At 42.1% G+C, this 25,574-nt stretch overlaps 2 protein-coding genes across 12 annotated transcripts in view; one reads left to right on the forward strand and one right to left on the reverse strand.

The window, feature by feature from the left end:
• Positions 1 to 458: 458 nt before the first annotated feature.
• On the forward strand, positions 459 to 16,791 carry LOC105007872 (rho GTPase-activating protein 8). 4 transcript variants are annotated; one of them, XM_029125287.2, is made up of 13 exons: positions 459 to 711; positions 3,123 to 3,201; positions 7,145 to 7,294; positions 8,835 to 8,922; positions 9,126 to 9,257; positions 9,351 to 9,437; positions 9,854 to 9,952; positions 12,364 to 12,474; positions 12,833 to 12,906; positions 13,183 to 13,260; positions 13,402 to 13,530; positions 14,335 to 14,438; positions 16,049 to 16,791. In XM_029125287.2, the coding sequence occupies exons 2-13, from the start codon at positions 3,159 to 3,161 to the stop codon at positions 16,244 to 16,246; spliced, it is 1,293 nt and encodes a 430-aa protein (XP_028981120.1). In that variant the 5' UTR covers positions 459 to 711; positions 3,123 to 3,158; the 3' UTR covers positions 16,247 to 16,791. The 4 variants fall into 4 exon arrangements, with proteins under 4 accessions (XP_028981120.1, XP_028981123.1, XP_028981119.2 ...); XM_029125290.2 differs by lacking the exon at positions 459 to 711 and adding an exon at positions 3,838 to 3,973 and having other exon boundaries at positions 3,127 to 3,201; XM_029125286.2 differs by lacking the exons at positions 459 to 711; positions 3,123 to 3,201 and adding an exon at positions 4,453 to 6,515.
• Positions 16,792 to 19,158: 2,367 nt separating this feature from the next.
• Positions 19,159 to 25,574, reverse strand: part of phf21b (PHD finger protein 21B) — an 88,037-nt gene continuing 81,621 nt past the window's right edge. For 7 of the 8 annotated variants that reach the window (XM_029125280.2, XM_029125283.2, XM_029125281.2 and 4 more), the window contains 3 exons: positions 24,934 to 25,000; positions 21,234 to 21,337; positions 19,159 to 20,404 (listed from right to left, as the gene is read on the reverse strand). In XM_029125280.2, coding sequence (XP_028981113.2) covers positions 20,141 to 20,404; positions 21,234 to 21,337; positions 24,934 to 25,000 — 435 coding nt within the window. In that variant the 3' untranslated portion in view covers positions 19,159 to 20,140. The remainder of the gene's footprint in view (positions 20,405 to 21,233; positions 21,338 to 24,933; positions 25,001 to 25,574) is intronic. The other variant, XM_029125279.2, reaches the window with a different exon arrangement.

The raw sequence follows: 25,574 nt of genomic DNA on the forward strand, positions 1-25,574 counted from the left end.
GACAAGACCGACCAGGTGGACTAGGATAGAGACGACCAGTAAACAATGAGAGGTGTAAAATGTGCAGCTAGCGGTTTAAAGGTCACGTTTTTGTTATTTAGCACAACATACAGTAGTATTAAGGGTAAAATGCCTTGCTCAAGGACACAACAACCGTTAGTTCACCTTTTAGTGTACACTTTGTCGGCTCATCAACCGTTTGGTTAATAGCAGAAAGCTGCAACTAAAGCTTTGTGCCGCTTCTGCTTGTGTAGCTTGTGTAATTATAATATGAACAAAGTGATCGTTTAGTCGAAGAAACCTTCACTTCGCAAAACCTTTTTGTAGAGAAAATAAAACTTCAGAACCTTAAGTCCTGCTTGATTTCCTCCTGAGGCATTATTGTAAAATGCTGACACAGAGATAGCATCGGTGTTCGACCCCGCCTATCGGTTTAAAGTATAAAAAGAATGTTTAATTTCTTCCCTTAACTGGGTACACGCCACAGATCAGAGGTTTTCCTTTCATTCTTTTCAGACTGTCTTTCCCACCAGAGATCCTGTAGTCGTGTTAGGAATTAAAACCAAAGACTCGGTTTGAGCTTGCGCACAACATTCTTAGTGTTTGGAGTTGAGGAAGTTTTGCGTCAGACACCTGAGCGTTAACGTATTACTTTTTTTTTTGTTACGTTTTTCACCTTATTCAAACCATGACGGGGACATTTCATTGATGGTGAGTTTTAGGCTATGTGTGCTATAGTTAGTCGTAGGATAATATTCTAATGCATGTAGTGTGTCTGTCAGAATAGTAAAACAGTCTCAAGTGAACGTTAGCATTGTTGCTATCAAAGTTATGTTGTACACACTATTGCGTATAGTTTGCGCTTTGAATGTTGCCACTATCCTTCAAGTTTTATTGCAATCATTCACGTGTTATTGTTGTACGTTTTATAAGCAATTTAAAATGACTAATCAAAAGACCGATTTCAAGTTTCTATTTTAGTTTTGTAATTCAAAATACTAGCTAGGATATGAAACCATTAGGTTATCCAAATTAAATGATTAGGCTACTTATGCTTAACTGTGGAGTTGGTCTAGTCATGCGAACACAAAACTTATAAAACTCAAATGTTACCCCGGGCTAAATTCTGTTGTTGGTACAGACTAACCAGAAAAGATTGGAAACCACTGGTCTATGTGACGCAGGAGTTCAAGTCCGTCCAACTTGGGTATTATCTCACTGGACCACAGGAGGTTGTGTTAAAAGGATGTAAATCAATATATTCCTTACAGTATACTGTAGCCTATCTATACATACCTCCTCTGCTGCCTTCGTGAACTAAATGCATGCTGTTTATTAGGAAAATGTCTTTCTCCTGGTCAATCCATTGTTTTGAGCCAGTAGTGAAGGTTCATATGAATACCCCGTATATGAAATGATTAGATAATTATACAGTCTTCTCTTGTCAACAATATATATGGGCAGCAACAGGCTTATCTCTCCCGCGGGCAGAACTATTTTGGTAAAAAAAAAAAATTGAAAAAGAAAAAGAAAATGGCGAGGGTGATGGCTAAATGTCTTACCCAGTGCTACATGTAATGTACAAATTAAATCAAACATCCTTTCAACGTTTTTTGAGTGACATGTTCTCTTGCTAGCTAATGGTTTTGAGCTCATTTGTTACCTAGACCTTATTTCCCCACCAAAGAACGCATTGAAATAGGCCTACATCCCCACCCCAATAATAATGTAATAAATACCTACATTAATGAGTGTAATCAGATAAACGTTTAATATGCACTGCTAGAATCTTGCCTCACATTTTCAAGACTTAATTTTAACAACCACAAGACTTGTCATCTCCTCTTACCTTATCAAATGAGAGTGTGATAGTCTGGGTGGTTTTAGGTTGGAGGTAGTATTATGTAATCCAGGATTTTGGGTGGGGGGGATAGTATTAGCTAGTCCAGGGTTTTGTGTGGGGGGATAGTATTATCTAGTCCAGGGTTTTGGGTGGGGGGGGGTAGTATTATCTAGTCCAGGGTTTTGGGTGGGGGGGGTAGTATTATCTAGTCCAGGGTTTTGGGTGGGGGGATAGTATTATCTAGTCCAGGGTTTTGGGTGGGGGGGGTAGTATTAGCTAGTCCAAGGTTTTGGGTGGGGGGATAGTATTATCTAGTCCAGGGTTTTGGGTGGGGGGGGTAGTATTATCTAGTCCAGGGTTTTGGGTGGGGGGATAGTATTAGCTAGTCCAGGGTTTTGAGTGGGGGGGATAGTATTATCTAGTCCAGGGTTTTGGGTGGGGGGGGTAGTATTATCTAGTCCAGGGTTTTGGGTGGGGGGGTAGTATTATCTAGTCCAGGGTTTTGGGTGGGGGGGATAGTATTAGCTAGTCCAGGGTTTTGGGTGGGGGGGATAGTATTATCTAGTCCAGGGTTTTGGGTGGGGGGGATAGTATTATCTAGTCCAGGGTTTTGGGTGGGGGGGATAGTATTATCTAGTCCAGGGTTTTGGGTGGGGGGGTAGTATTATCTAGTCCAGGGTTTTGGGTGGGGGGGATAGTATTAGCTAGTCCAGGGTTTTGGGTGGGGGGGATAGTATTATCTAGTCCAGGGTTTTGGGTGGGGGGGATAGTATTATCTAGTCCAGGGTTTTGGGTGGGGGGGATAGTATTATCTAGTCCAGGGTTTTGGGTGGGGGGGATAGTACTGCAAGTGTCTAAAGCTAGCATGAGATTACAAGTCAATGCAAACTGATAGACAAATGGTTGAATACCTCAGCCGCTCTGAAAAAGTTAGTATAAACATATTTAAAACATTAACTTAAAATAACTGCTATTGTCTTCTTGTTATTTATGCTTTTATTTATACTAGTTTTATTGTAAACATCTTACATATTTCTTTAACTACTGTCATTGAATTCATTATGTATTAATATGTGTTACATCGGTTTGTAGTTTAGTGTATTAATTGTAGAGTAATTTATATTCTGTCCCATGGAATATTAACTCACAAAACATTTGGCCCAAACTGAGCTTAGTTTCTGACCCCTGACCCAGCTGAAAGCCTGCGTTTATGTCACCAGCCCATGTTGTTTTCAGTAGACAGGTAAACGCATAATGTTTTCATATGCTTGTGTTTCAGTACTGACACTGAAAGTGGAACGTGAGCCTGCGCTGAATGATGATCTCCGCCATTGATCTGGAGCAGCTAGCTGAAATAGGTGACATGCACACACCAGCCCATTGAACCCAATTCAGTCAGTAGTATGGATTCAACCAGGAAATACCATTGAGGATTGTGAGGATTGTGATGGGTGATCTGTATTTGCTTCATGTCATGTCATTGTTATTAGAAATGGGAATTGACCAGGAAAGCCTGAATACACAGGCCGTCCACCTCATTTATATGGCCTGTGATTCATCTGTAACTTTTCACCACTCGTCAGTAACCCCTTCACCTCTGGTCAGTAACCCCTTCACCTCTGGTCAGTAACCCCTTCACCACTCGTCAGTAACCCCTTCACCACTCGTCAGTAACCCCTTCACCTCTGGTCAGTAACCCCTTCACCACTCGTCAGTAACCCCTTCACCACTCGTCAGTAACCCCTTCACCTCTGGTCAGTAACCCCTTCACCTCTGGTCAGTAACCCCTTCACCTCTGGTCAGTAACCCCTTCACCTCTGGTCAGTAACCCCTTCACCACTCGTCAGTAACCCCTTCACCACTCGTCAGTAACCCCTTCACCTCTCGTCAGTAACCCCTTCACCTCTCGTCAGTAACCCCTTCACCTCTCGTCAGTAACCTCAGACAATGTTTTACGACCTGAATACTTGAAATGGTTTTGCTTGTGTCTCCAGGCCTCTGATGCTCTTGTCCTAACTCCAGCCTGCCCCACCGGACTCTTGTCTCTGTTATGGTTCTGGATGGGTTCTCAACTGACTTAGTTGGTTGAATGATGGTGAAACATATGATGACAATCAGCAGGGACTCTGGGTACGTCGGAAGCCCACAACCTTAGAGTGTCTTGAAGATTCCAGAATAAAGTTAGAGGACCGGGCAAAGCTGTGGAATGCTGTGAACAACGAAGAATTTAGGGAGTTCGTTAATGAGTTAGAAGGGAGGTTGTGGCTCTCCCTCCGTTGGTCATTTACAGATTCTGTATCCTGAGCCTGTCTTAGATCCTCTAGATCCTGTCCTAGATCCTCCATGGAGTGATCCTATGCTAGATCCTCTATGGGATGGTCCTGTGCTAGATCCTTTATGGGGTGATCCTGTGCTAGATCGTCTGTGGGGAGATCCTGTCGGCTCCCTAGAGACAGACAGAGATGCCTCGCTATCAGGAAAATCAATTACAGTTCTGGAGTAAAATGTAGATCTAAGTGAAGTCAAATTTGGAAGAGAAAGTATTGTTTCAAATTTGGACGTTCAAACTTTTGGACTTTTAACCTTTTCTGTATATTTTGTTGTTCCAGATGAATGAACTGACAATAGAGATGACTTAATAAAAGCCCTTGGTGTGAATGGCCGGGATATTCTGGAATTGGTCAACACATGGGGATCAAGCATTACTGGAAAATGAAGGAGCAAAAACTGAGGAATAATAGAAGTATAGGACCCTGTGTTGGGGTTAGGAATAATAGAAGAATAGGACCCTGTGTTGGGGTTAGGAATAACAGAAGAATGGGACCCTGTGTTGGGGTTAGGAATAATAGAATAGGACCCTGTGTTGGGGTTAGGAATAACAGAAGAATGGGACCCTGTGTGGGGTTAGGAATAACAGAAGAATGGGACCTTGTGTGGGGGTTAGGAATAACAGAAGAATGGGTCCCTGTGTGGGGGTTAGGAATAACAGAAGAATGGGTCCCTGTGTGGGGGTTAGGAATAACAGAAGAATGGGACCCTGTGTTGGGGTTAGGAATAACAGAAGAATGGGACCCTGTGTGGGGGTTAGGAATAACAGAAGAATGGGACCCTGTGTGGGGGTTAGGAATATGGGACCCTGTGTTGGGGTTAGGAATAACAGAAGTATGGGACCCTGTGTTGGGGTTAGGAATAACAGAAGAATGGGACCCTGTGTGGGGGTTAGGAATAACAGAAGAATGGGACCCTGTGTGGGGGTTAGGAATAACAGAAGAATGGGACCCTGTGTGGGGGTTAGGAATAACAGAAGAATGGGACCCTGTGTGGGGGTTAGGAATAACAGAAGAATGGGACCCTGTGTTGGGGTTAGGAATAACAGAAGAATGGGACCCTGTGTTGGGGTTCTGTATAACAGAAGAATGGGACCCTGTGTTGGGGTTAGGAATAACAGAAGAATGGGACCCTGTGTGGGGGTTAGGAATAACAGAAGAATGGGACCCTGTGTTGGGGTTAGGAAAAACAGAAGAATGGGACCCTGTGTTGGGGTTAGGAATAACAGAAGAATGGGACCCTGTGTTGGGGTTAGGAAAAACAGAAGAATGGGACCCTGTGTTGGGGTTCGGAATAGGCCGTCTGGGATTCTATGAGTCAGTCTGACTAGTGACAGAACAGAGGATGTGATTCACTGTGCAGGAGACCAACAGGAAGGTTTCCTTCTCCCTGACATAGTTTACTCTCACCAACCACAGAGAGATTAGACATTCAGCTCCATGCAGTAGAGGCTATTCATAGAACGGGCACTCTTTCAACAAGGAGCAAATCAGGGAGGAGGAGGGCTGAGGCTTTTCCTGGTAAAAGTTGCCCAGCTCATAATTGTGTCCAGAGGGACTCTGGAGGAAGCTTAGGGGGAGGTAGAGGAGAGGGGCATTGGGAAGGAGATGATGAGGGGAGTTTGTTAGTAGTGGCTGGTAGCTGGTCATTGTTAATTAATCTGGGCAGGGCTCACATACACTCTGCTCTGAGTCAGCCTCTGTGTCGCTCCACTGACCCCCACCCCCCCTTGTGAAGTATTTGTTTAATTCACAAGTCACACCCCCGAGCAGCTGGAAACCACAGGAAGCTGGAAAGAACCTAGAGTACCTGCAGGTGTTTGTTTTGTTTGTGATCAGAGATGATAGCAGTGTTCTGTCAGAAGTTTAAAAGGATTTCCTCTTTCTGATTTTATCAATTTTTTATGAGTATCAGATCTTCAACCCAAACCTAATATTAAATAAATTGTGCCAGAGTGAATAAATAACACAATATATGTACACTTAGATCATTTGTTTAAAGCACAAAGTAATGCAACATTGAATGTAACCCTGTGAAATCAAGGATGACCTTGTGCATTCTAACTGGTTGACTCTGACTGGAACCAAACACTTTCGTTACTTGATCGTTTGTCTTGTGTTTTGCTGCGGAGGAATTTTGGCCCACTCCTCCAAGCAGAGCGTGAGTAATACCACTCAGCCACATCTTTTGTATTAAATGTGGCTGCTTGTAATACCACACCGTCACAAGCAGACTTGTCTCAGGCCCTTAGGTTGTGACCGAACAGTGAAGGCTGACCCCTGTAATGCAGTTGGACCTCCTCCCAGTAGACAGGAGAAAGGGGAGGGAGGATGGATGGGATCAGGTATTTGTCCTATGAACACATGGGCCACATACTGTAGGACTATGGAGTTTTGGCTGTCTCTCTGTGTCTGCCTGAGTCTGCTGGTCACAGAAGAAAATATTGAAACATGTACATATTATATTGTTTTGCCATCCCTCCAGAATCAACAGCACTTCCTCTCTATCAGTATGTGGTCCCAAATGGCCCTCCATTTATTCTAAACTCTGGCAGTATTTCTGTTCTCATTTCCCTCCCAGCCAGCTGGGCAGAGCAAGGTGGTTCCAGTCCACATTTTATTATCTTGCCTTCTCTAGCTATTTCCATTTTGGTTTGGTGAGAGCGGAATTACAATGTAGTGATGACTCCGTACCCGACTGTGAGGTCTGCTGAGAAGGGGTGACATCATCCAATGTTACCATAACATCACAGTCTTGACAGTGAGTGAGCTCCGAGCTTAGCCGTTAGTGATAGCTTGACTGTCTGGTGCCCTTGAAAGAACTACAAATCTATGGTAGCTCAATCTGCTTCAGAACAACACTGTAAATGCACCTCAACATGGGTAGTGTAGTTTTGGGTTCCGTGGATACTGCATGGTAACGACATAACAGTGGTGATTGTAACACTGTAATCAATGTTGTGATTCTCCTCAGAGCTGCAGAAGGAGGAGGAAGAGGAGGAACAACAGCATCATCATGGTAACCGCCCAGATCGCCCTCCAGCACCACATAGAGTCACCTTCAGTCAGGACACCGGTCACCCTTACTATGATGTAGCTCGCCACGGAATCCTACAGGTCACAGGTCAGCATCACCCCCCGCCCCCCCCCCCCATCTGAATGGGAATCACACCCTCCCCCCTACACATGGGCTTGGAATGAATTCATCTGAATGGGAATCACACTCTCCCGCTACACATGGGCTTGGAATGAATTCATCTGAATGGGAATCACACTCTCCCGCTACACATGGGCTTGGAATGAATTCATCTGAATGGGAATCACACTCTCCCGCTACACATGGGCTTGGAATGAATTCATCTGAATGGGAATCACACTCTCCCGCTACACATGGGCTTGGAATGAATTCATCTGAATGGGAATCACACTCTCCCGCTACACATGGGCTTGGAATGAATTCATCTGAATGGGAATCACACTCTCCCGCTACACATGGGCTTGGAATGAATTCATCTGAATGGGAATCACACTCTCCCGCTACACATGGGCTTGGAATGAATTCATCTGAATGGGAATCACACTCTCCCGCTACACATGGGCTTGGAATGAATTCATCTGAATGGGAATCACACTCTCCCGCTACACATGGGCTTGGAATGAATTCATCTGAATGGGAATCTTTTTGAAGTTTGAAAGACAGAGGTTGAACCGGTGAAACCGGTCTGGCTGGATCAGTGTGTTTTGTAGTTTCACTGATCCATGGACTAACATTGATCTCTGAATTGCGTTTCTATCTCAGTAGCCTGCTGTAGTAGACATCACACAATGGGTTTAATTGACAACAACGCTGTCTGCATTAAACTGTCCTCAGTTCAGCTGATTCTCTGAGATGATCTGTGACTGTGTCAGAGATGGGGAGAGAGGGATGAGGGCGTGGGGTCATCCTGCTGCAGGGATGATAGCTCTATCTCTGTGCCATCCAGGGGACGATAACTCTCTCTCTCTGTGCCATCCAGGGGACGATAACTCTCTCTCTCTCTGTGCCATCCAGGGGACGATAACTCTCTCTCTCTCTGTGCCATCCAGGGGACGATAACTCTCTCTCTCTCTCTGTGCCATCCAGGGGACGATAACTCTCTCTCTCTCTCTGTGCCATCCAGGGGACGATAACTCTCTCTCTCTCTGTGCCATCCAGGGGACGATAACTCTCTCTCTCTCTGTGCCATCCAGGGGACGATAACTCTCTCTCTCTCTGTGCCATCCAGGGGACGATAACTCTCTCTCTCTCTGTGCCATCCAGGGGACGATAACTCTCTCTCTCTCTGTGCCATCCAGGGGACGATAACTCTCTCTCTCTGTGCCATCCAGGGGACGATAACTCTCTCTCTCTCTGTGCCATCCAAGGGACGATAACTCTCTCTCTCTCTGTGCCATCCAAGGGACGATAACTCTCTCTCTCTCTGTGCCATCCAGGGGACGATAACTCTCTCTCTCTCTGTGCCATCCAAGGGACGATAACTCTCTCTCTCTCTCTCTGTGCCATCCAAGGGACGATAACTCTCTCTCTCTCTCTCTCTGTGCCATCCAGGGGACGATAACTCTCTCTCTCTCTCTGTGCCATTCAAGGGATGATAACTCTCTCTTTCTCTCTCTGTGCCATCCAGGGGATGATAACTATGGCAGGAAGCTCGTAATCTTCAGTAGCTGTCAGATGCCCCCCTCACACCAGCTTGACCACCACCGCCTACTGGAGTGAGTCAGTCAGAAAATGTGTTTGTGTTCAGGGGTTTCATGCATCACACCGAAAGGCTTTAAGACAGTATTCAATTGCTTTGGTGAAGGTGTACCAGGGCCTGTGTCTGACCTCAGTAAACATATAGTTTGTCCTCCATGTGAGGTGTGTTTTGGTGTTTCCTGTGTCAAGCCTGCTGCTCTCTACTGCCCTCTGGCTGCAGGTACCTGAAGTACACCCTGGACCAGTATGTGGAGAGTGATTACACCCTTGTCTACTTCCACCATGGTCTCCGTAGCAGCAACAAGCCTTCCCTGCGCTGGCTACGAGACGCATACAGGGAATTTGACAGGAAGTAGGTCACTTTCACCTCTCAGTGACAGTAAAACCACCTGAGACAGTTTGTCTACAAGTGTGTGTGTGTCTTTGTGTGTGTGTATTCTAACAGGTACAAGAAGAATCTTAAGGCCCTGTATGTTGTTCATCCCACTAACTTCATCCGAATCCTCTGGAATATCTTCAAACCCCTCATCAGGTACACAGACCTTCACTCACTTTCAGCCAAATCACCTCAGTTTACCGTACTCTGAACCTAACCCTGATTATTCTAATCCTGACCCTGATTGTTCTAATCCTGACCCTGATTGTTCTAATCCTGACCCTGGTTGGTCTAATCCTGACCCTGGTTGGTCTAATCCTGACCCTGGTTGGTCTAATCCTGACCCTGGTTGGTCTAATCCTGACCCTGGTTGGTCTAATCCTGACCCTGGTTGGTCTAATCCTGACCCTGGTTGGTCTAATCTTAACCACAGTAGATCTAAACCTGGTAAAGCTAATTGAAATGCTGATAGATCTAATCTTAACCCTTATAGATCTAATATTAACACTGATAATTGTAATCCTGACCTTGGGTGATCTAATTCTGACTGTGTCTGTCTTTATCCCTGACAGCCATAAGTTTGGTAAGAAGGTGACATATGTAAACTACCTGGTGGAGCTCAGAGATCATCTGAATTTTGACCAGCTCATCATCCCTCCTGATGTCCTCAGGTAGGCTCAACCTCTATACCACCTCCTAGTATCTGACCCTGATTACCTGACCTTAGCCCCAACTATCTGACCTTAGCCCCAAATATCTGACCTTAGCCCCAACTATCTGACCTTAGCCCCAACTATCTGACCTTAGCCTCAACTATCTGACCTTAGCCCCAACTATCTGACCTTAGCCCCAACTATCTGACCTTAGCCCCAACTATCTGACCTTAGCCTCCACTATCTGACCTTAGCCTCCACTATCTGACCTTAGCCTCCACTATCTGACCTTAGCCCCAACTATCTGACCTTAGCCCCAACTATCTGACCTTAGCCCCAACTATCTGACCTTAGCCCCAACTATCTGACCTTAGCCTCAACTATCTGATCTTAGCCCCAACTATCTGACTGTAACCAGGTCATCTTCTATACCTTTGCTTGGTCACACTAAACTGTCAGATGGCATAATTTTGCATTCGGGGCTCACATTAGTGTAGCTGGGATGTCTCCATGCTGTTGCCAGATATTATGGAGAAAAAAGGTTTGTTTGAATAACACTGACGTGGACGGACACATTAACACCGGCGTGGAGGGACGCATTAACACCGGCGTGGAGGGACGCATTAACACCGGCGTGGACGGACGCATTAACACCGGCGTGGAGGGACGCATTAACACCGGCGTGGAGGGACGCATTAACACCGGCGTGGAGGGACGCAGTGGGATGTTAATTTAACCACTGTGACAATATGGTGATTTTCAGTACTTGGACGCCAGCTGTTCTTCAGCCATCAATCAGTAATCAGAGCCTGAAAAACCTTTTGTTTCATTATCATGGATGTTTCTTAACTGTCCTTGGAAAGCCGGCATGCTACTTAATATTAATGGGAGCAGAGAAAGAACAGGGCATGCATCCCAAAATGCCACCCGAACTCCCCTCTGTATCTCCCCATATGGGTCTAGTCAAAATGGCACCCGAACTCCCCTCTGTATCTCCCCATATGGGTCTAGTCAAAATGGCACCCGAACTCCCCTCTGTATCTCCCCATATGGGTCTAGTCAAAATGGCACCCGAACTCCCCTCTGTATCTCCCCATATGGGTCTAGTCAAAATGAGGGCATCATGTAGATTCATTCCACATTTGAGATTTGAATCCGGAGTGAAGTCCTCATTAGTGTCTGAATTGTTTTCAGGTGTGGAAGTAGTCATTTAGCTGCCGCGTTGATCCAGTGCTACCTGCGTAGTGAAGATATTCTTTCTCAAAGTCTGGCTTGATGTAATGTGCTTCAATGGCACGCAGACAGCATTCCTTAAACCCACACCTTTTCAGCTAGTTGTTCAGTACTGTTTTCTTTAGTATTTAACACAGGCCGTGTCGGTACTGCATATGCAACCAGCTTTGAATGTGAAGTACAACATGGGTCAGATTCAATGAAACATGGATGTAAGTTAATTTAAAAATGTGCATTTGATGTGTGTCACTTTGTTTTAGCAACTAATATGCTTTAACAGCACGATGTGTTTGATGTGTCTTTCATCTCACTCTCTCAATATTTGCTGGTTGTTACTTAAAAGTAATTTAACTGAGTCTGCCTTGAAGTATTTGCTATGTCTACTCACATTTTCCTCAAGAATTCTCTGTCACCATTTGGAAATCATGATTGACTCAATGATGTCTACGTTACCATGTTCTGAGGTGGCAAAATAGCCCCAAACCATAATGCCACCACCACAATTGGTATGAGGTGCATCTTTTCAAAGGCAGTGTTTAGTTTTCACCAAACATGTTGTCTGGCTTTGCAGCCGAACAACCATTTACTAATCTGTTCAGAGCACATTGTTCTAGGAGTTTTGTTCTTTACTCAGGTATTCATCAGGCCACATCGGTCGTGTCTTGATATTCATTTTGAAAGCTGAGGCTTCTTCCTCTCTCACCTCCTAGGCAATGTGTTTGCAGTCTGTTTGTGATAGCTGACTGAAAAATAGCCATGTGGATCCCTTGATGTTCCCTGGGGTTCTTAGCGACTTCTAGGAGCACCTTTGGATCAGCTTTTTTCCTGAATTTGGTGGGACAACGTATCGCTAGTGATCTATTGTAATTGATTGGCTTTATCAATGAATGTGATTGGAATTGGCTCAGATATTGCGATTAGTGTCTAGCTATATGGAAGACCAGTCGCTAAAGGCTAAGTGCTAGCAGTGGGTGGCCAACTAAACACAGCATGAACACATCATGATTTGAGTTAGTGATTAGACCAACACCATGTGATCACAAGGCCTACAGTGTGCTGCAGTGTCCCACTTTAACCAACCATGACGATTATGCCACAGACTAGTTCAACCAAGCAGCTTGTGTTTACATTGTTACTTAATGTGTTTTACTGTGTGGGTTTAATGTAGACATGTTAACCATGTGTTCCTTCCCAAGACATGACGAGAGGCTGCAGGCGGCCCAGAAGGGAGGCCCACCCCCCCCAGCTAAGACTCCTCCCCCTCGACCTCCGTTACCCACGCAACAGTTTGGAGTCAGCCTGCAATAGTGAGTCTCTCTCCTCTCTCCGGGTGGAGTCTCTCTCCTCTCTCTCCGGGTGGAGTCTCTCTCCTCTCTCTCCGGGTGGAGTCTCTCTCCTCTCTCTCCGGGTGGAGTCTCTCTCCTCTCTCTCCGGGTGGAGTCTCTCTCCTCTCTCTCCGGGTGGAGTCTCTCTCCTCTCTCTCCGGGTGGAGTCTCTCTCCTCTCTCTCCGGGTGGAGTCTCTCTCCTCTCTCTCCGGGTGGAGTCTCTCTCCGGGTGGAGTCTCTCTCCTCTGTTGTAGAGTATTTTTATACAATAATATTACTACTTCAGTTAAAAATCCCAATATGTGTGAACTTTGACAAAGTTTTGATGGACCCCTCTAGCATTCGTGAGAAGAACACAGGTTTGATGATTCCTCCTGTCATGTCCCAGACTGTGTCTTACTTGAAAAACAAAGGTAGGAAACAACACATTTTTGTTAGTTAACATTGTTTATATCCAACAAAAAAGGAACTACAAAACATAGAAATTGTTGGTGTCATGTTTAATTAGCTGAAATAAAATGGGTGAAAAAGCTTTTTTCTCTCATGTGAAATCAGTAGATTTGGGTCTAATTAAAGTATTTAAACGATTTCCTTATATGAACTGTAACTCTGTAAAGTCTTTGAACTTGTTGCTTTTTTTCATCTTTTGGATGAACTGGTGGTTGTTGATTATTTCCTGTTTTACTCAGGTCTCCAGACCGAAGGCATTTTCAGGAGGTCAGCTCGTGTTCAACTCATCAAGGACATCCAGAAGCTGTACAACCAGGGTGAGGACTTGCATCTTGTGTCCAACCACTCACTCTCATTCATGTGTTGTTTAAGCTTCACCTTTTAGCTGCTCCGTTGGTATGCAGAAGGCTCAGTTTCAGGGGAGCTGTTTCGACCTACTTGCTCTTCCTTTTCCTCAGGTAAGCCAGTGGTGTTTGAGCAGTTTGGAGACGTCCATGTCCCTGCGGTCATCTTGAAGACGTTCCTCAGAGAGCTACCTGAGCCCCTGCTCACCTTCTCCCTCTATGACCACATACTGGACCTAGTCAGTAAGTAAAATCGATGAATGGGCTTCAGCTCGGCACACTAACAGTCTTCCAAGGATTCGCCAGGGAGTTGCCTCTTCCGTCATGTGATCTAGAAAGACATTATAGAGGAGATCAATAATGAATATAGCTCATCAGTCAATGAACATACTGTATGCAATGAATTGGGAGTACTGAACGTCCCCCTCTTTGACTTCTCCCTGTCACCCTCACTGAATTAGAACTTAAATCTATATGACAGTACTTCATCAGGGGATTGGCTCTCACTGCTAGCTTTATTGAGCACTCTACAATATAAGCTTTGCCCCACTAAAACATCTCTGGGTCAATCCTTATCATATAAAACCACCCTGCACTGTAGATAAATGATAATAATATGACGCAATTCCCCAGACAGCTGTACTATATTGAGGTGGGATCGATAACTAGCCAGCTGCTACCCACAGAGCATAGTGGAAGACATTATTAGCCTGCTAGCCACCGAGCTAGTGGAAGACATAATTAGCCTGCTAGCCACAGAGCTAGTGGAAGACATAATTAGCCTGCTAATCACAGAGCTAGTGAAGGACAGATCCAATCTGGGCGATGACTGAGGTGTTGAAAAGTCATCTTGGTAATCATTATAAATGGATGATATACTGTAGTTTCCATAAATAGTTGTTGATTTAATAAATAATGGTGAAATGAATGACTTGTTTTAAAATGGTGACACATTTGCAGTGAATGAATTGTCTGTGAATTGAAGGAAGGACATGAAACAGTGTTCCAGTAATCGACAGGAATGAGTGCTGTGCTGTTGTGTTGTAGGAGTGGAGAGCAGTCTGAGGGTGTCTATGTGTAAACACATAGTAGAGCGTCTTCCTGAACCCAACTACATAGTGTTGAAGTATCTGCTCTGCTTCCTACATATGGTAAGAACATGATACCAGACCAAACACCAACACCCACCACCCTACATATGGTAAGAACATGATACCAGACCAAACACCAACACCCACCACCCTGCATATGGTAAGAACATGATACCAGACCAAACACCAACACCCACCACCCTGCATATGATAAGAACATGATACCAGACCAAACACCAACACCCACCACCCTGCATATGATAAGAACATGATACCAGACCAAACACCAACACCCACCACCCTACATATGGTAAGAACATGATACCAGACCAAACACCAACACCCACCACCCTACATATGGTAAGAAATGTACCTAGATAGATTAGTTGTATCTTACAGACTGCATATCATACATTATTATATTTAAAATATACTTGATACTGTTTTAGATAAATGCTTAGATGTGCCTCAGTGTGGCTATGAATACCTTGCATAACTGCAGGAATACACTGTAGACATGAGAAAAAGGCTGAACAAGGTAAAACAACCCCCACAATGATTCCACCACCGTCGACAGAAATGTGGTGATTATTTTCATTTCAAATCAAAACCCATGTCCGCTTTCTCCTCTGAGACACGCTTACGTTTCAATCCTAAAATCCCACTCCACTTTCACATGCAGCTAATGCAACACTCACGGTTTTCAGCCAATCACCATTCAGGATTCAAAGCACCCTGTATATAATTAATATTATCCTGAATGCTGATTGGCTGAAAGCTGTGGTATATGTAAGCAATAAGGCACAACAGGGTGTGGTAAATCGCCAATATTCCATGATGCATCATGGATTGACTAGAACAATGCTCAGCTGTGGTATATTGGCAATACTGTATATAACAAACCTCTAAGATCCCCTTTTACGCCTTTAAACCGGTTTCCAACGCAATTAGAGCAGTAAAGTGATGTGATGTCATACCCGTGGTATAGGTCTCATATACCATAGCCAATCAGGATTCAAACCATTTGGTTTGTAAGAGACTATACCACGGTTATGACATCACATGACTTCTTAGTGCTGGATTATCTTATCTCTATTATTGCCTCTGTTATCTTATTTGTTTTTGTGATGTATTATAAATATCCAGAGGAACTTATTGTTAATGGGATCTTTTTGTTAAATTGTAACGGCCCCTGGTTACAACAATAAAATATAATTCTTCAGCAGGCAGACTAATGCAGAGCTTCACTCTGAGACAGATTGATGTTCTATAGCATGTGCAGTAATTTATCCCAATGTCATTGATGTTATATAACATGTGCAGTAATTTATCCCAATGTCATTGATGTTATATAACATGTGCAGTAATTTTTCCCAATGTCATTGATGCTCTATAGCATGTGCAGTAATGTATCCCAATGTCATTGATGCTCTATAGCATGTGCAGTAATGTATCCCAATGTCATTGATGTTATATAGCATGTGCAGTAATTTAGCCCAATGTCATTGATGTTATATAGCATGTGCAGTAATTTAGCCCATGTCATTGAGATCCATTGCAATAGAAGGCTAGGAAGAAGACCCATTCCTGAAGTGCCCGGTTTCAAGTCAGTGTTGTCAACGTTCTGTCCTGATTTCTTGGGGTCTCACCCAAGGCTCTGTGCCCCCCAGGTCTCTCAGCAGAGCCTCATCAACAAGATGTCTCCCTCCAACCTGGGCTGTGTGTTTGGTGTTAACCTGGCCTGGCCTCGTCAGGGCTCTGTGTCTTTGACCGCTCTGCCGTCGCTCAACATCTTCACCGAGATCCTCATCGAACACTACCACGCCGTGTTCAGCTCCCGTTGCCCGTCAGCCCAGGTGCTGCCCTGAAGTCAGTCTACCACCGTGCGAACAACGTCTCCCCTGCCTCAAACTAGCGGTGCGTTAAAAACCTTCTGGCACACCAGGATGGCAAACATCTGTCCTACTTCGAAGATGCACAACAGGCGCTCAACACGACTTAGCGGAAACATCATGGTGGTCCCAGACATTCACTGCAGAGCCTTTCTTGGACATTCATCTGCAGTGTCTCTGATTGTCTGCAACACAACGTTCTAAATGTCACGGTAACAAGCTGGTCTTTTGTTGGTCAAATCAAGGTCAAACCAACTTTTGACAAACACTTTTAAAATACCAACATTGCTCTGATGCTGTTTAGTATACAGGTACCCAGTAACAGAACACACGACCAGGCATCAGTGGCCTCTGTAATGCCGAAAGCAAAACCTTCTGTGGTGTTGCTGTGGCAACATGATTAAGTATTCGAGCAGCGTCAAGGTTATGATAACCTCAGGTGCTTTCTGTTGTTTGGCTGGGAGGCTGAGGAACAGATGGAGCTGGAACAGTAACCACATTTATATTGGCTTCTCCCTGAACAGTAATTGTTCTTAGTCCACGGTTCAGATAGACTTTTGTTTCATAACAACAAGGTGTATGTACCTTACTAGAAGCCATTACTTAACTATAAACCGGCCTCCAGGTGTTTGTTCAACTGGACTTAAAAACAATGTCGATGTGCTTGACCTTAAAATCCACCTTGTTGTTTTTGGAAAATTGTTTGTTTCTAATCCTTGTCGGATGACATTGACAGCCTGTCCAGTGTCTTCGTGAGACTCATTGTGTTGGATTATCACCATAAGACAACAGTGGAATTTCACTGCTTAACTTGTTAATGTATTACCATAACATCTGGATTGTTGTTTTGTTGGTCTGATATGTTTGTTGCTTTTTATAATGGGTAATAAATATGTATATAACAAAGAAATGTGGTTGTATGGATATCTGTTTAACTCATTGTGTTACTCCTAGTTACTACGTCCCAAGGCACAATATATTTAAAATATTTACAGTTCAATATGAGTGAATTTGTCTCTCAGGAAAATATTGTTTTACCATAACATCTCATACATGACAATACCACATTTTCCACAATGGTTTTTGTTCTTGAATTTTGTTTATTAATGATTCAATTTTTCATAAGAACTTGGTACTAAAAAAGTGAGACTACTCTTAACCAATTACCAGTTTCCATCAATCAACTTTAAATGCATCATCATCATCATCATCATCAAGAAGATAAAACTACATTGGCATATGTAAGACAAACTCTTTGCTATACACACTATCCACTGACTGTCCTCTTCAACAATGACAAAGAAAAAAACTACTTCAACAGACAAAGGACATTTCCATCTAAAACGTGTCTTCTCTTTCCTCATCATGGCATCAAAACACGTTGCACATCGCAAGCTCATAACAATGCATAATTGGCAAACAATAGAAAAACAGTCCAATGCTTTTTTTGTTCATTGTTAAAATAATATAAAAAAAGAGGTTTTTTTTTTTCTTCAAATGTTTGTGTCTTTGAGTGTATTAAAATAGATCTGTATATGCACTGCACAGTTTCTCCCGGACGATTCTGGGTAATGTGGTGGGATGCAAAAGGGCTAGTAGGATAATGGATGAAGGGCAAACTGTGAAGTTGGTCTACGTCCCTCCTAACAGCTGATCTGCAGTCAGATATGTATATTCCTATTGGTTACAGTGAAGATATGGGCTTGAGTGAGCAGATCCCAGATCTATGGTAAGATCCCAGATCTATGGTAAGATCCCAGATCTATGGTAAGATCCCAGATCTATGGTAAGATCCCACATCTACGGTAAGGAGCACTAAATATGGACCTTGTCTTTAGAGATGCGGTTACAAGCAGCCCAATTCTTTCTTTTTTTTCTTTTCACTAATTGGCCTTTTGACCAATCATCTCTGTGAAATATTCGATGTGAAAGATGTAATGTGATTGGTCAAATTATCAATTAGTGGAATAAATCTTAAAATTGGGATGAATGCAACATTTTATCAGAGTGGTTTTACCAGAGTGGCATGCAGTTTGATGTGTGAACGGTCTTTCTCAAGCTCATGATGTGCCCTGGTGGTGGATTGAACATTCAGACCAGACTAGTTGATTGAAATAGCCCTGCTTGACGGATTAACTACCTCGTTCATCGTTTAGTTGCACCTTAATGTTATAATCAGTTTTCGTTTTGAAAGGCAAACCTCTACTGATGCAAGTCCACATCTGTTTAAGATCCTCAGTGAGTCAGATCTAGACAGACAGAAGTCAATCAAATCAATCAATCCATTCATTATAGATGAGTCAGTCTTCTCTGTAGGGAGTCATGCATCAACTCTTCCGTGTGAACTGGTCTGCTCTGAGGTTGCTTTGATATTAGAGGGATTGGCAATTACAGTAGTGACACTGCTTTGCTAGACTCATGATTGGGTAAGACAATGTAAACTAGTTAATACTTTCAGGATCAATAGGAAGACTAACTGTAAATATCCCCACTAAACTGTTGCAGAATGATAAACCATTGTTTTCCACTTGAATGGTGGTTGTATATGTTTACAAAATGATAAGAAACCTGGTTGGATCTAGTTGGTCTTCAGGCAGTGTTCATTTGTTCTGTCCAGCCATGTAGAAACAGTTCATTTGTAACATCTAGATCTAGCTAGAAGACTAGCAACAAAACAGAGACGGATTAAATCAGCAGGCTTTTCAAATGTCAAGTCATCATAACGAACATGGTCACACAAAAAGAGTAAAAAAAAAAAAAACTAGTGTGACAGAGTTTTCTACATATAAAAACAGGCAGGGATAAAAAGCATGAGAAATATCTGATACGTAAATGGGAGTACCCAGTACAAAAATGTAAGGTTTTTTGGCATATTTTCTATACTGGTGAAAAGAAACCCAGGGAAAGGTATTTAAAATGGTTGGATCACACAGGGCAATCCCAGAATCCGTCTCGAATGGCCCCTGTTTAAAATGTCCGCTGTGTGTACAGCTGGGGAAGAACCCTGCTGCAGCTGTGTGAATCCATTAACAGTAATGAAGGACCTCGATAAGAAGACTATGTACAACAGCAGATCCTCCATGTAAAATACTCCTCAACTCAATCAACAGCATGAAAATACTCAACTCTCCTCTAGAAATGCTAAATTCTGTAGTCATCTTAAATACTTTTTCTTTTTAACTTCAACTATATTAATACTGAAAAAAAAGTACTCTGTTTTTGTTTTGAAGGCTCGTATGCTTTTATGTACATACACAATGAAAACGCTGCCCCTCCTGTTCCAACTTGCACCTGAATAAATATGGCAAATATTGTTCAGAGGACTATAGAGAACAGAGACCCACTCTGATATATCAATATATGGTTCTCTCTCACTATGAAGAACAATTATTATACCGGTTTAAAAAAGTAAAAGTCTTTTTTTGCCACACAGAAAGAATACCCACTCCATATTTCTGTTGCAGCACTTTGATCGCCGCACCTTTTCAGTCATAAATACATTAAGGCCAAGTAAACATTAATAAATACAAAACAAAAAATAAATAAAAAAGAAAAATCTCGTAAGCACTGTAGGTGTTGGGTTTAAAAAGTACTTGTGGTGATGAAATGAATCAAAGATATATTGTTTATTACTTTTGTTTTCATTCTCCAACCCCCTCAACAGCTTTTCAGAAAGAACATGAGGTTAAATATTATTAAATGGTTTCCATGGCTCCTCTGTCTTAATAAAAAATTGGGAAATAAAATGTCTGATGTTTCTATGAGTTGCCTGCAGATGGCCTGGCAGAAGTACCCCAGATAGGGAAAAGGGTGCCATTTGGGATCCACAATTGACGCAGTGCCCCTGGAGGGCTGCAGTGGTATTACAGGTCAGTTGTTGCCCTGAGCCTGGCTCTTCTGCTGCAGTTGCATGGAGGGCCCAGTGGGGGGAGCTGTGTGAGTGCTGGTGGTGCTGGTGGGCTTAATCCAGGGCAAGGACAGCAGTGAGGCACCGGTCGTGGTTGTGGCTGTCATAGTAACCTGGATCATCTGGTCCCGCTGGATCAGACGAATCAGAGCCTTGAGACGCTCCAGGGATGCCTGGGTGTCTCTCTGTTGACCAATCAGACGCTCCCGTGCGTCCATCATCTTCTGCTGGGAAAGAGACATAGAAATATATATTCATAAATATTTGATATTTCATGGATAACCTTTCATCATAAACATACAGGTGTATCAGTACCTCCAGTCATACAGTCATACAGGTGTATCAGTACCTCCAATCACTACAGTCCTACAGGTGTATCAATACCTCCAGTCAAAACAGTCATACAGGTGTATCAATACCTCCAGTCAATACAGTCATACAGGTGTATCAATACCTCAGGTCAATACAGTCATACAGGTGTAACAATACCTCAGGTCAATACAGTCATACAGGTGTATCAATACCTCAGGTCAATACAGTCATACAGGTGTATCAGTACCTCCAGTCAATACAGTCACAGGTGTATCAATACCTCAGGTCAATACAGTCACACAGGTGTATCAATACCTCCAATCACTACAGTCCTACAGGTGTATCAATACCTCAGGTCAATACAGTCACACAGGTGTATCAATACCTCCAATCACTACAGTCCTACAGGTGTATCAATACCTCCAATCACTACAGTCCTACAGGTGTATCAATACCTCAGGTCAATACAGTCACACAGGTGTATCAATACCTCCAATCACTACAGTCCTACAGGTGTATCAATACCTCCAATCACTACAGTCCTACAGGTGTATCAATACCTCCAGTCAATACAGTCCTACAGGTGTATCAATACCTCCAATCACTACAGTCCTACAGGTGTATCAATACCTCCAGTCAATACAGTCCTACAGGTGTATCAAGGGTGTTTGAGGGACCAGTCAGTGTTGTGTGAAGGGGTCATGTGTAGGTTAGGTTGTAGAGGTGAAGGGTTATAGGTCATACCGTCAGGGACTTGTTGAGCCTACTGTCCTGCTCTTCCAGATGAGCACACTCCTTTTTCAGCTCCACGTTCCTCCTTAGGAGCCTCCTCTTTTCCTCCTCTCGCACTGGGAACACACACAATACCATTAATACACATAATACTATAAACACAATACCATTAATACACATAATACTATAAACACAATACCATTAATACACATAATACTATAAACACAATACCATTAATACACATAATACTATAAACACAATACCATTAATACACATAATACTATAAACACAATACCATTAATACACATAATACTATAAACACAATACCATTAATACACATAATACTATAAACACAATACCATTAATACACATAATACTATAAACACAATACCATTAATACACATAATACTATAAACACAATACCATTAAAACACATAATACTATTAACACAATACCATTAAAACATAATACTATTAACACAATATCATTAATATACATAATACTATTAACACAATACCATTAAAACATAATACTATTAACACAATACCATTAAAACACATAATACTATTAACACAATATCATTAATATACATAATACTATTAACACAATACCATTAAAACCCATAATACTATTAACACAATACCATTAAAACCCATAATACTATTAACACAATACCATTAATATACACAGTACTATTAACACAATACCATTAAAACACACAGTACTATTAACACAATACCATTAATACACACAGCACTATTAACACAATACCATTAAAACACAATACTATTAACACAATACCATTAAAACATAATACTATTAACACAATACCATTAAAACACAATACTATTAACACAATACCATTAATATACATAATACTATTAACACAATACCATTAAAACACACAGTACTATTAACACAATACCATTAATACACACAGCACTATTAACACAATACCATTAAAACACAATACTATTAACACAATACCATTAAAACATAATACTATTAACACAATACCATTAAAACACATAATACTATTAACACAATACCATTAAAACACAATACCATTAAAACACAATAATATTAACACTCCTGTCATTGTAATGTCAGATCTATCAATTTTCTCTTGCCTTTGCTACTCAACTTGCCTATTCTACTCAACAACTTACTAAAGACGTTTCTCAAGGGCACATACAGTTGTGCTCATAAGTTTGCATACCCTGGCAGAAATTGCTGCATGGTCGAGTTGCCAGAAAGAAGCCTTTACTGTGCTATTGCCACAAAAAGTCTAGTTACAATATGCCCGACAACACCTTGACACACCTCAGCTTCTGGCACACTGTCATTTGGAGTGATGAGACCAAAATAGAGCTTTATGGTCACAATCATAAGCACTATGTTTGGAGAGGGGTCAACAAGGCCTATAGTAAACAGAAAACCATTCCCACTGTGAAGCATGGAGGTGGCTCACTGATGTTTTGGGGGGGGAGAGCTCTAAAAGCACAGGGAATCTATTGAAAATGGATGGCAAGTTGAATGCAGCATGTTATCAGAAAATACTGGCAGACAATTTGCATTTTTCTGCACGAAAGCTGCGCAAGGGCAGTCTTGGGACTTTCCAGCACGACAATGACCCTAAGCACAAGGCCAAGTTGACCCTCCACTGGTTACAGCAGAAAAAGGTGAAGGTTCTGGAGTGACCATTAGTCTCCTGACCTTAATATAATCAAGCCACTCTGGGGAGATCTCAAACAAGTGGTTCATGCAAGACGACCAAAGACTTTGCATTACCTGGAGGCATTTTGCCAAGACGAATGGGCAGCTATACCACCTGCAAGAATTCAGGGCCTCATAGACAACTATTACAAAAGACTGCACGCTGTCATTGATGCTAAAGAGGGTAATACACAGTATTAAGAACTAAGGGGATGCAGACTTTTGAACAGGGGTCAGTTCATTTTTTTCTTTGTAGCCATGTTTTGTTTTATGATTGTGCCATTCTGCTATGTCATACAGTTGAATGTGAATCCCATAAGAAATAAAAGACATGTTTTGCCTGTTCACTCATGTTTTCTTTACAAATGGTACATAAATCACCAATTCTCCAAGGGTATGCAAACCTTTGACCACAACTGTATCATTATATTTCATTTTTATAATGTATTGCTTTTCTTTCCTGTGAGCGGAAGACATATCTACATTCCATTTTTATGTTTTGTTACTTAATTTTCCACCGTTCCCATCTGGCAACACTGGCTACACTCCCACATAGTCACAGATTGGTCGATCATACAAATTATAAATTATAAAAAACATAGATGTTTATCACTTCAACTAAATAGTATGTAGCAAATTAATCATCATTAGATTTTACTCTGCTTGCTTTCAACCCCTGTGATTGGCTGCCATGGGTGCCGCGCACTCATCGCACCAATTAAAGCTCCACCTCTGCCATTAATACACACAATACTATCAACACTCAATACCATTAATACACATAGTACTATTAACACTCAATACCATTAATACACACAGTACTATAAACACTCAATACCATTAATACACACAGTACTATAAACACTCAATACCATTAATACACACAGTACTAATAACACTCAATACCATTAATACACACAGTACTATTAACACTCAATACCATTAATACACACAGTACTATTAACACTCAATACCATTAATACACACAGTACTATTAACACTCAATACCATTAATACACACAGTACTATTAACACTCATTACCATTAATACACACAGTACTATTAACACTCAATACCATTAATACACAGAGTACTATTAACATTCAATACCAATAATACACACAGTACTATTAACACTCAATACCATTAATACACAGAGTACTATTAACATTCAATACCAATAATACACACAGTACTATTAACACTCAATACCATTAATACACAGAGTACTATTAACATTCAATACCAATAATACACACAGTACTATTAACACTCAATACTATTAATACACAGAGTACTATTAACACTCAATACCATTAATTCACAATACTATTAACACAATACCATTTAAACACATAATATTATTAACACAATACCATTAAAACACAATACTATTAACACAATACCATTAAAACACAATACTATTAACACACAATGCTATAATTACATACAATACTGTTAAAACACACAGCAAGAATTGAGACAAAATACGATTAATACACACAGTACTATTAAAACACAATACCATTAATACACAATGTTCTATTAACGCAAAACCACACACTGTTGCCCCCCTCAGAAGCTTCTTCTTCTCACAATGCATTGACACAGATCAATCCTTGTGGAGACCAGAAAAATAGGTCCCTATTTTCCCTAAACATAAATCTAACCCCTGACCCTAACCTAACCCTAACCCTAATTCCCTAAACCTAACCCCTAAACTGGAAGAAAAAATTGGAGACTGGATAAACAAAACTCAGGACTAAATAGTCGGGGTAAACTGGTCCTCACATGCATATTAGAACCTGGATATCACACACACATACACACACACAGCCAGGCTAACTTTAAACCTAACCCCTAACCAGGCTAACTGTAAACCTAACCCCTAACCAGGCTAACTGTAAACCTAACCCCTAACCAGGCTAACTGTAAACCTAACCCCTAACCAGGCTAACTGTGCAGTTTAGTAAGAAGAGAAACATCTCAGTCTGACCTGTCTTGTGTGTGACGTAGGACTGGACGAAGTTCTGTGGCCATGACAAGTTCTCCTTATTCAGAACCTGGAAGAGGAACAATCATGTTGACATAATGGAGGATGGTTGCTGGCAACTTCTGCCTGCACTCTAAATCATATCAGTGTCAGTGATAACCCTGTGACACCCCAGTAGAGTGTATATCAGTGATAGTGATAACCCTGTGACACCCCAGTAGAGTGTATATCAGTGATAGTGATAACCCTGTGACACCCCAGTAGATTGTATATCAGTGATAACCCTGTGACACCCCGGTAGAATGTATATGAGTGATAGTGATAACCCTGTGACACCCCAGTAGAGTGTATATCAGTGATAGTGATAACCCTGTGACACCCCAGTAGAGTGTATATCAGTGATAGTGATAACCCTGTGACACCCCGGTAGAATGTAAATCAGTGTCAGTGATAACCCTGTGACACCCCAGTAGAGTGTATATCAGTGATATTGATAACCCTGTGACACCCCAGTAGAGTGTAAATCAGTGATAACCCTGTGACACCCCAGTAGAGTGTATATCAGTGATAGTGATAACCCTGTGACACCCCAGTAGAGTGTAAATCAGTGATAACCCTGTGACACCCCAGTAGAGTGTATATCA

Source organism: Esox lucius, chromosome 14 (assembly GCF_011004845.1).
Source record: "Esox lucius isolate fEsoLuc1 chromosome 14, fEsoLuc1.pri, whole genome shotgun sequence".
NCBI lineage: Eukaryota > Metazoa > Chordata > Actinopteri > Esociformes > Esocidae > Esox > Esox lucius.

Bases quoted from the DNA above. Each gene is read 5' to 3' on its own strand.
- LOC105007872 (XM_029125286.2), top strand. From the start codon at position 6,368: ATGTGGCTGCTTGTAATACCACACCGTCACAAGCAGACTTGTCTCAGG. The intron at 13,261-13,401 runs GTGAGGACTTGC...CCTTTTCCTCAG, and splicing joins CCAGAAGCTGTACAACCAGG to GTAAGCCAGTGGTGTTTGAG. The intron at 13,531-14,334 runs GTAAGTAAAATC...GTTGTGTTGTAG, and splicing joins CCACATACTGGACCTAGTCA to GAGTGGAGAGCAGTCTGAGG.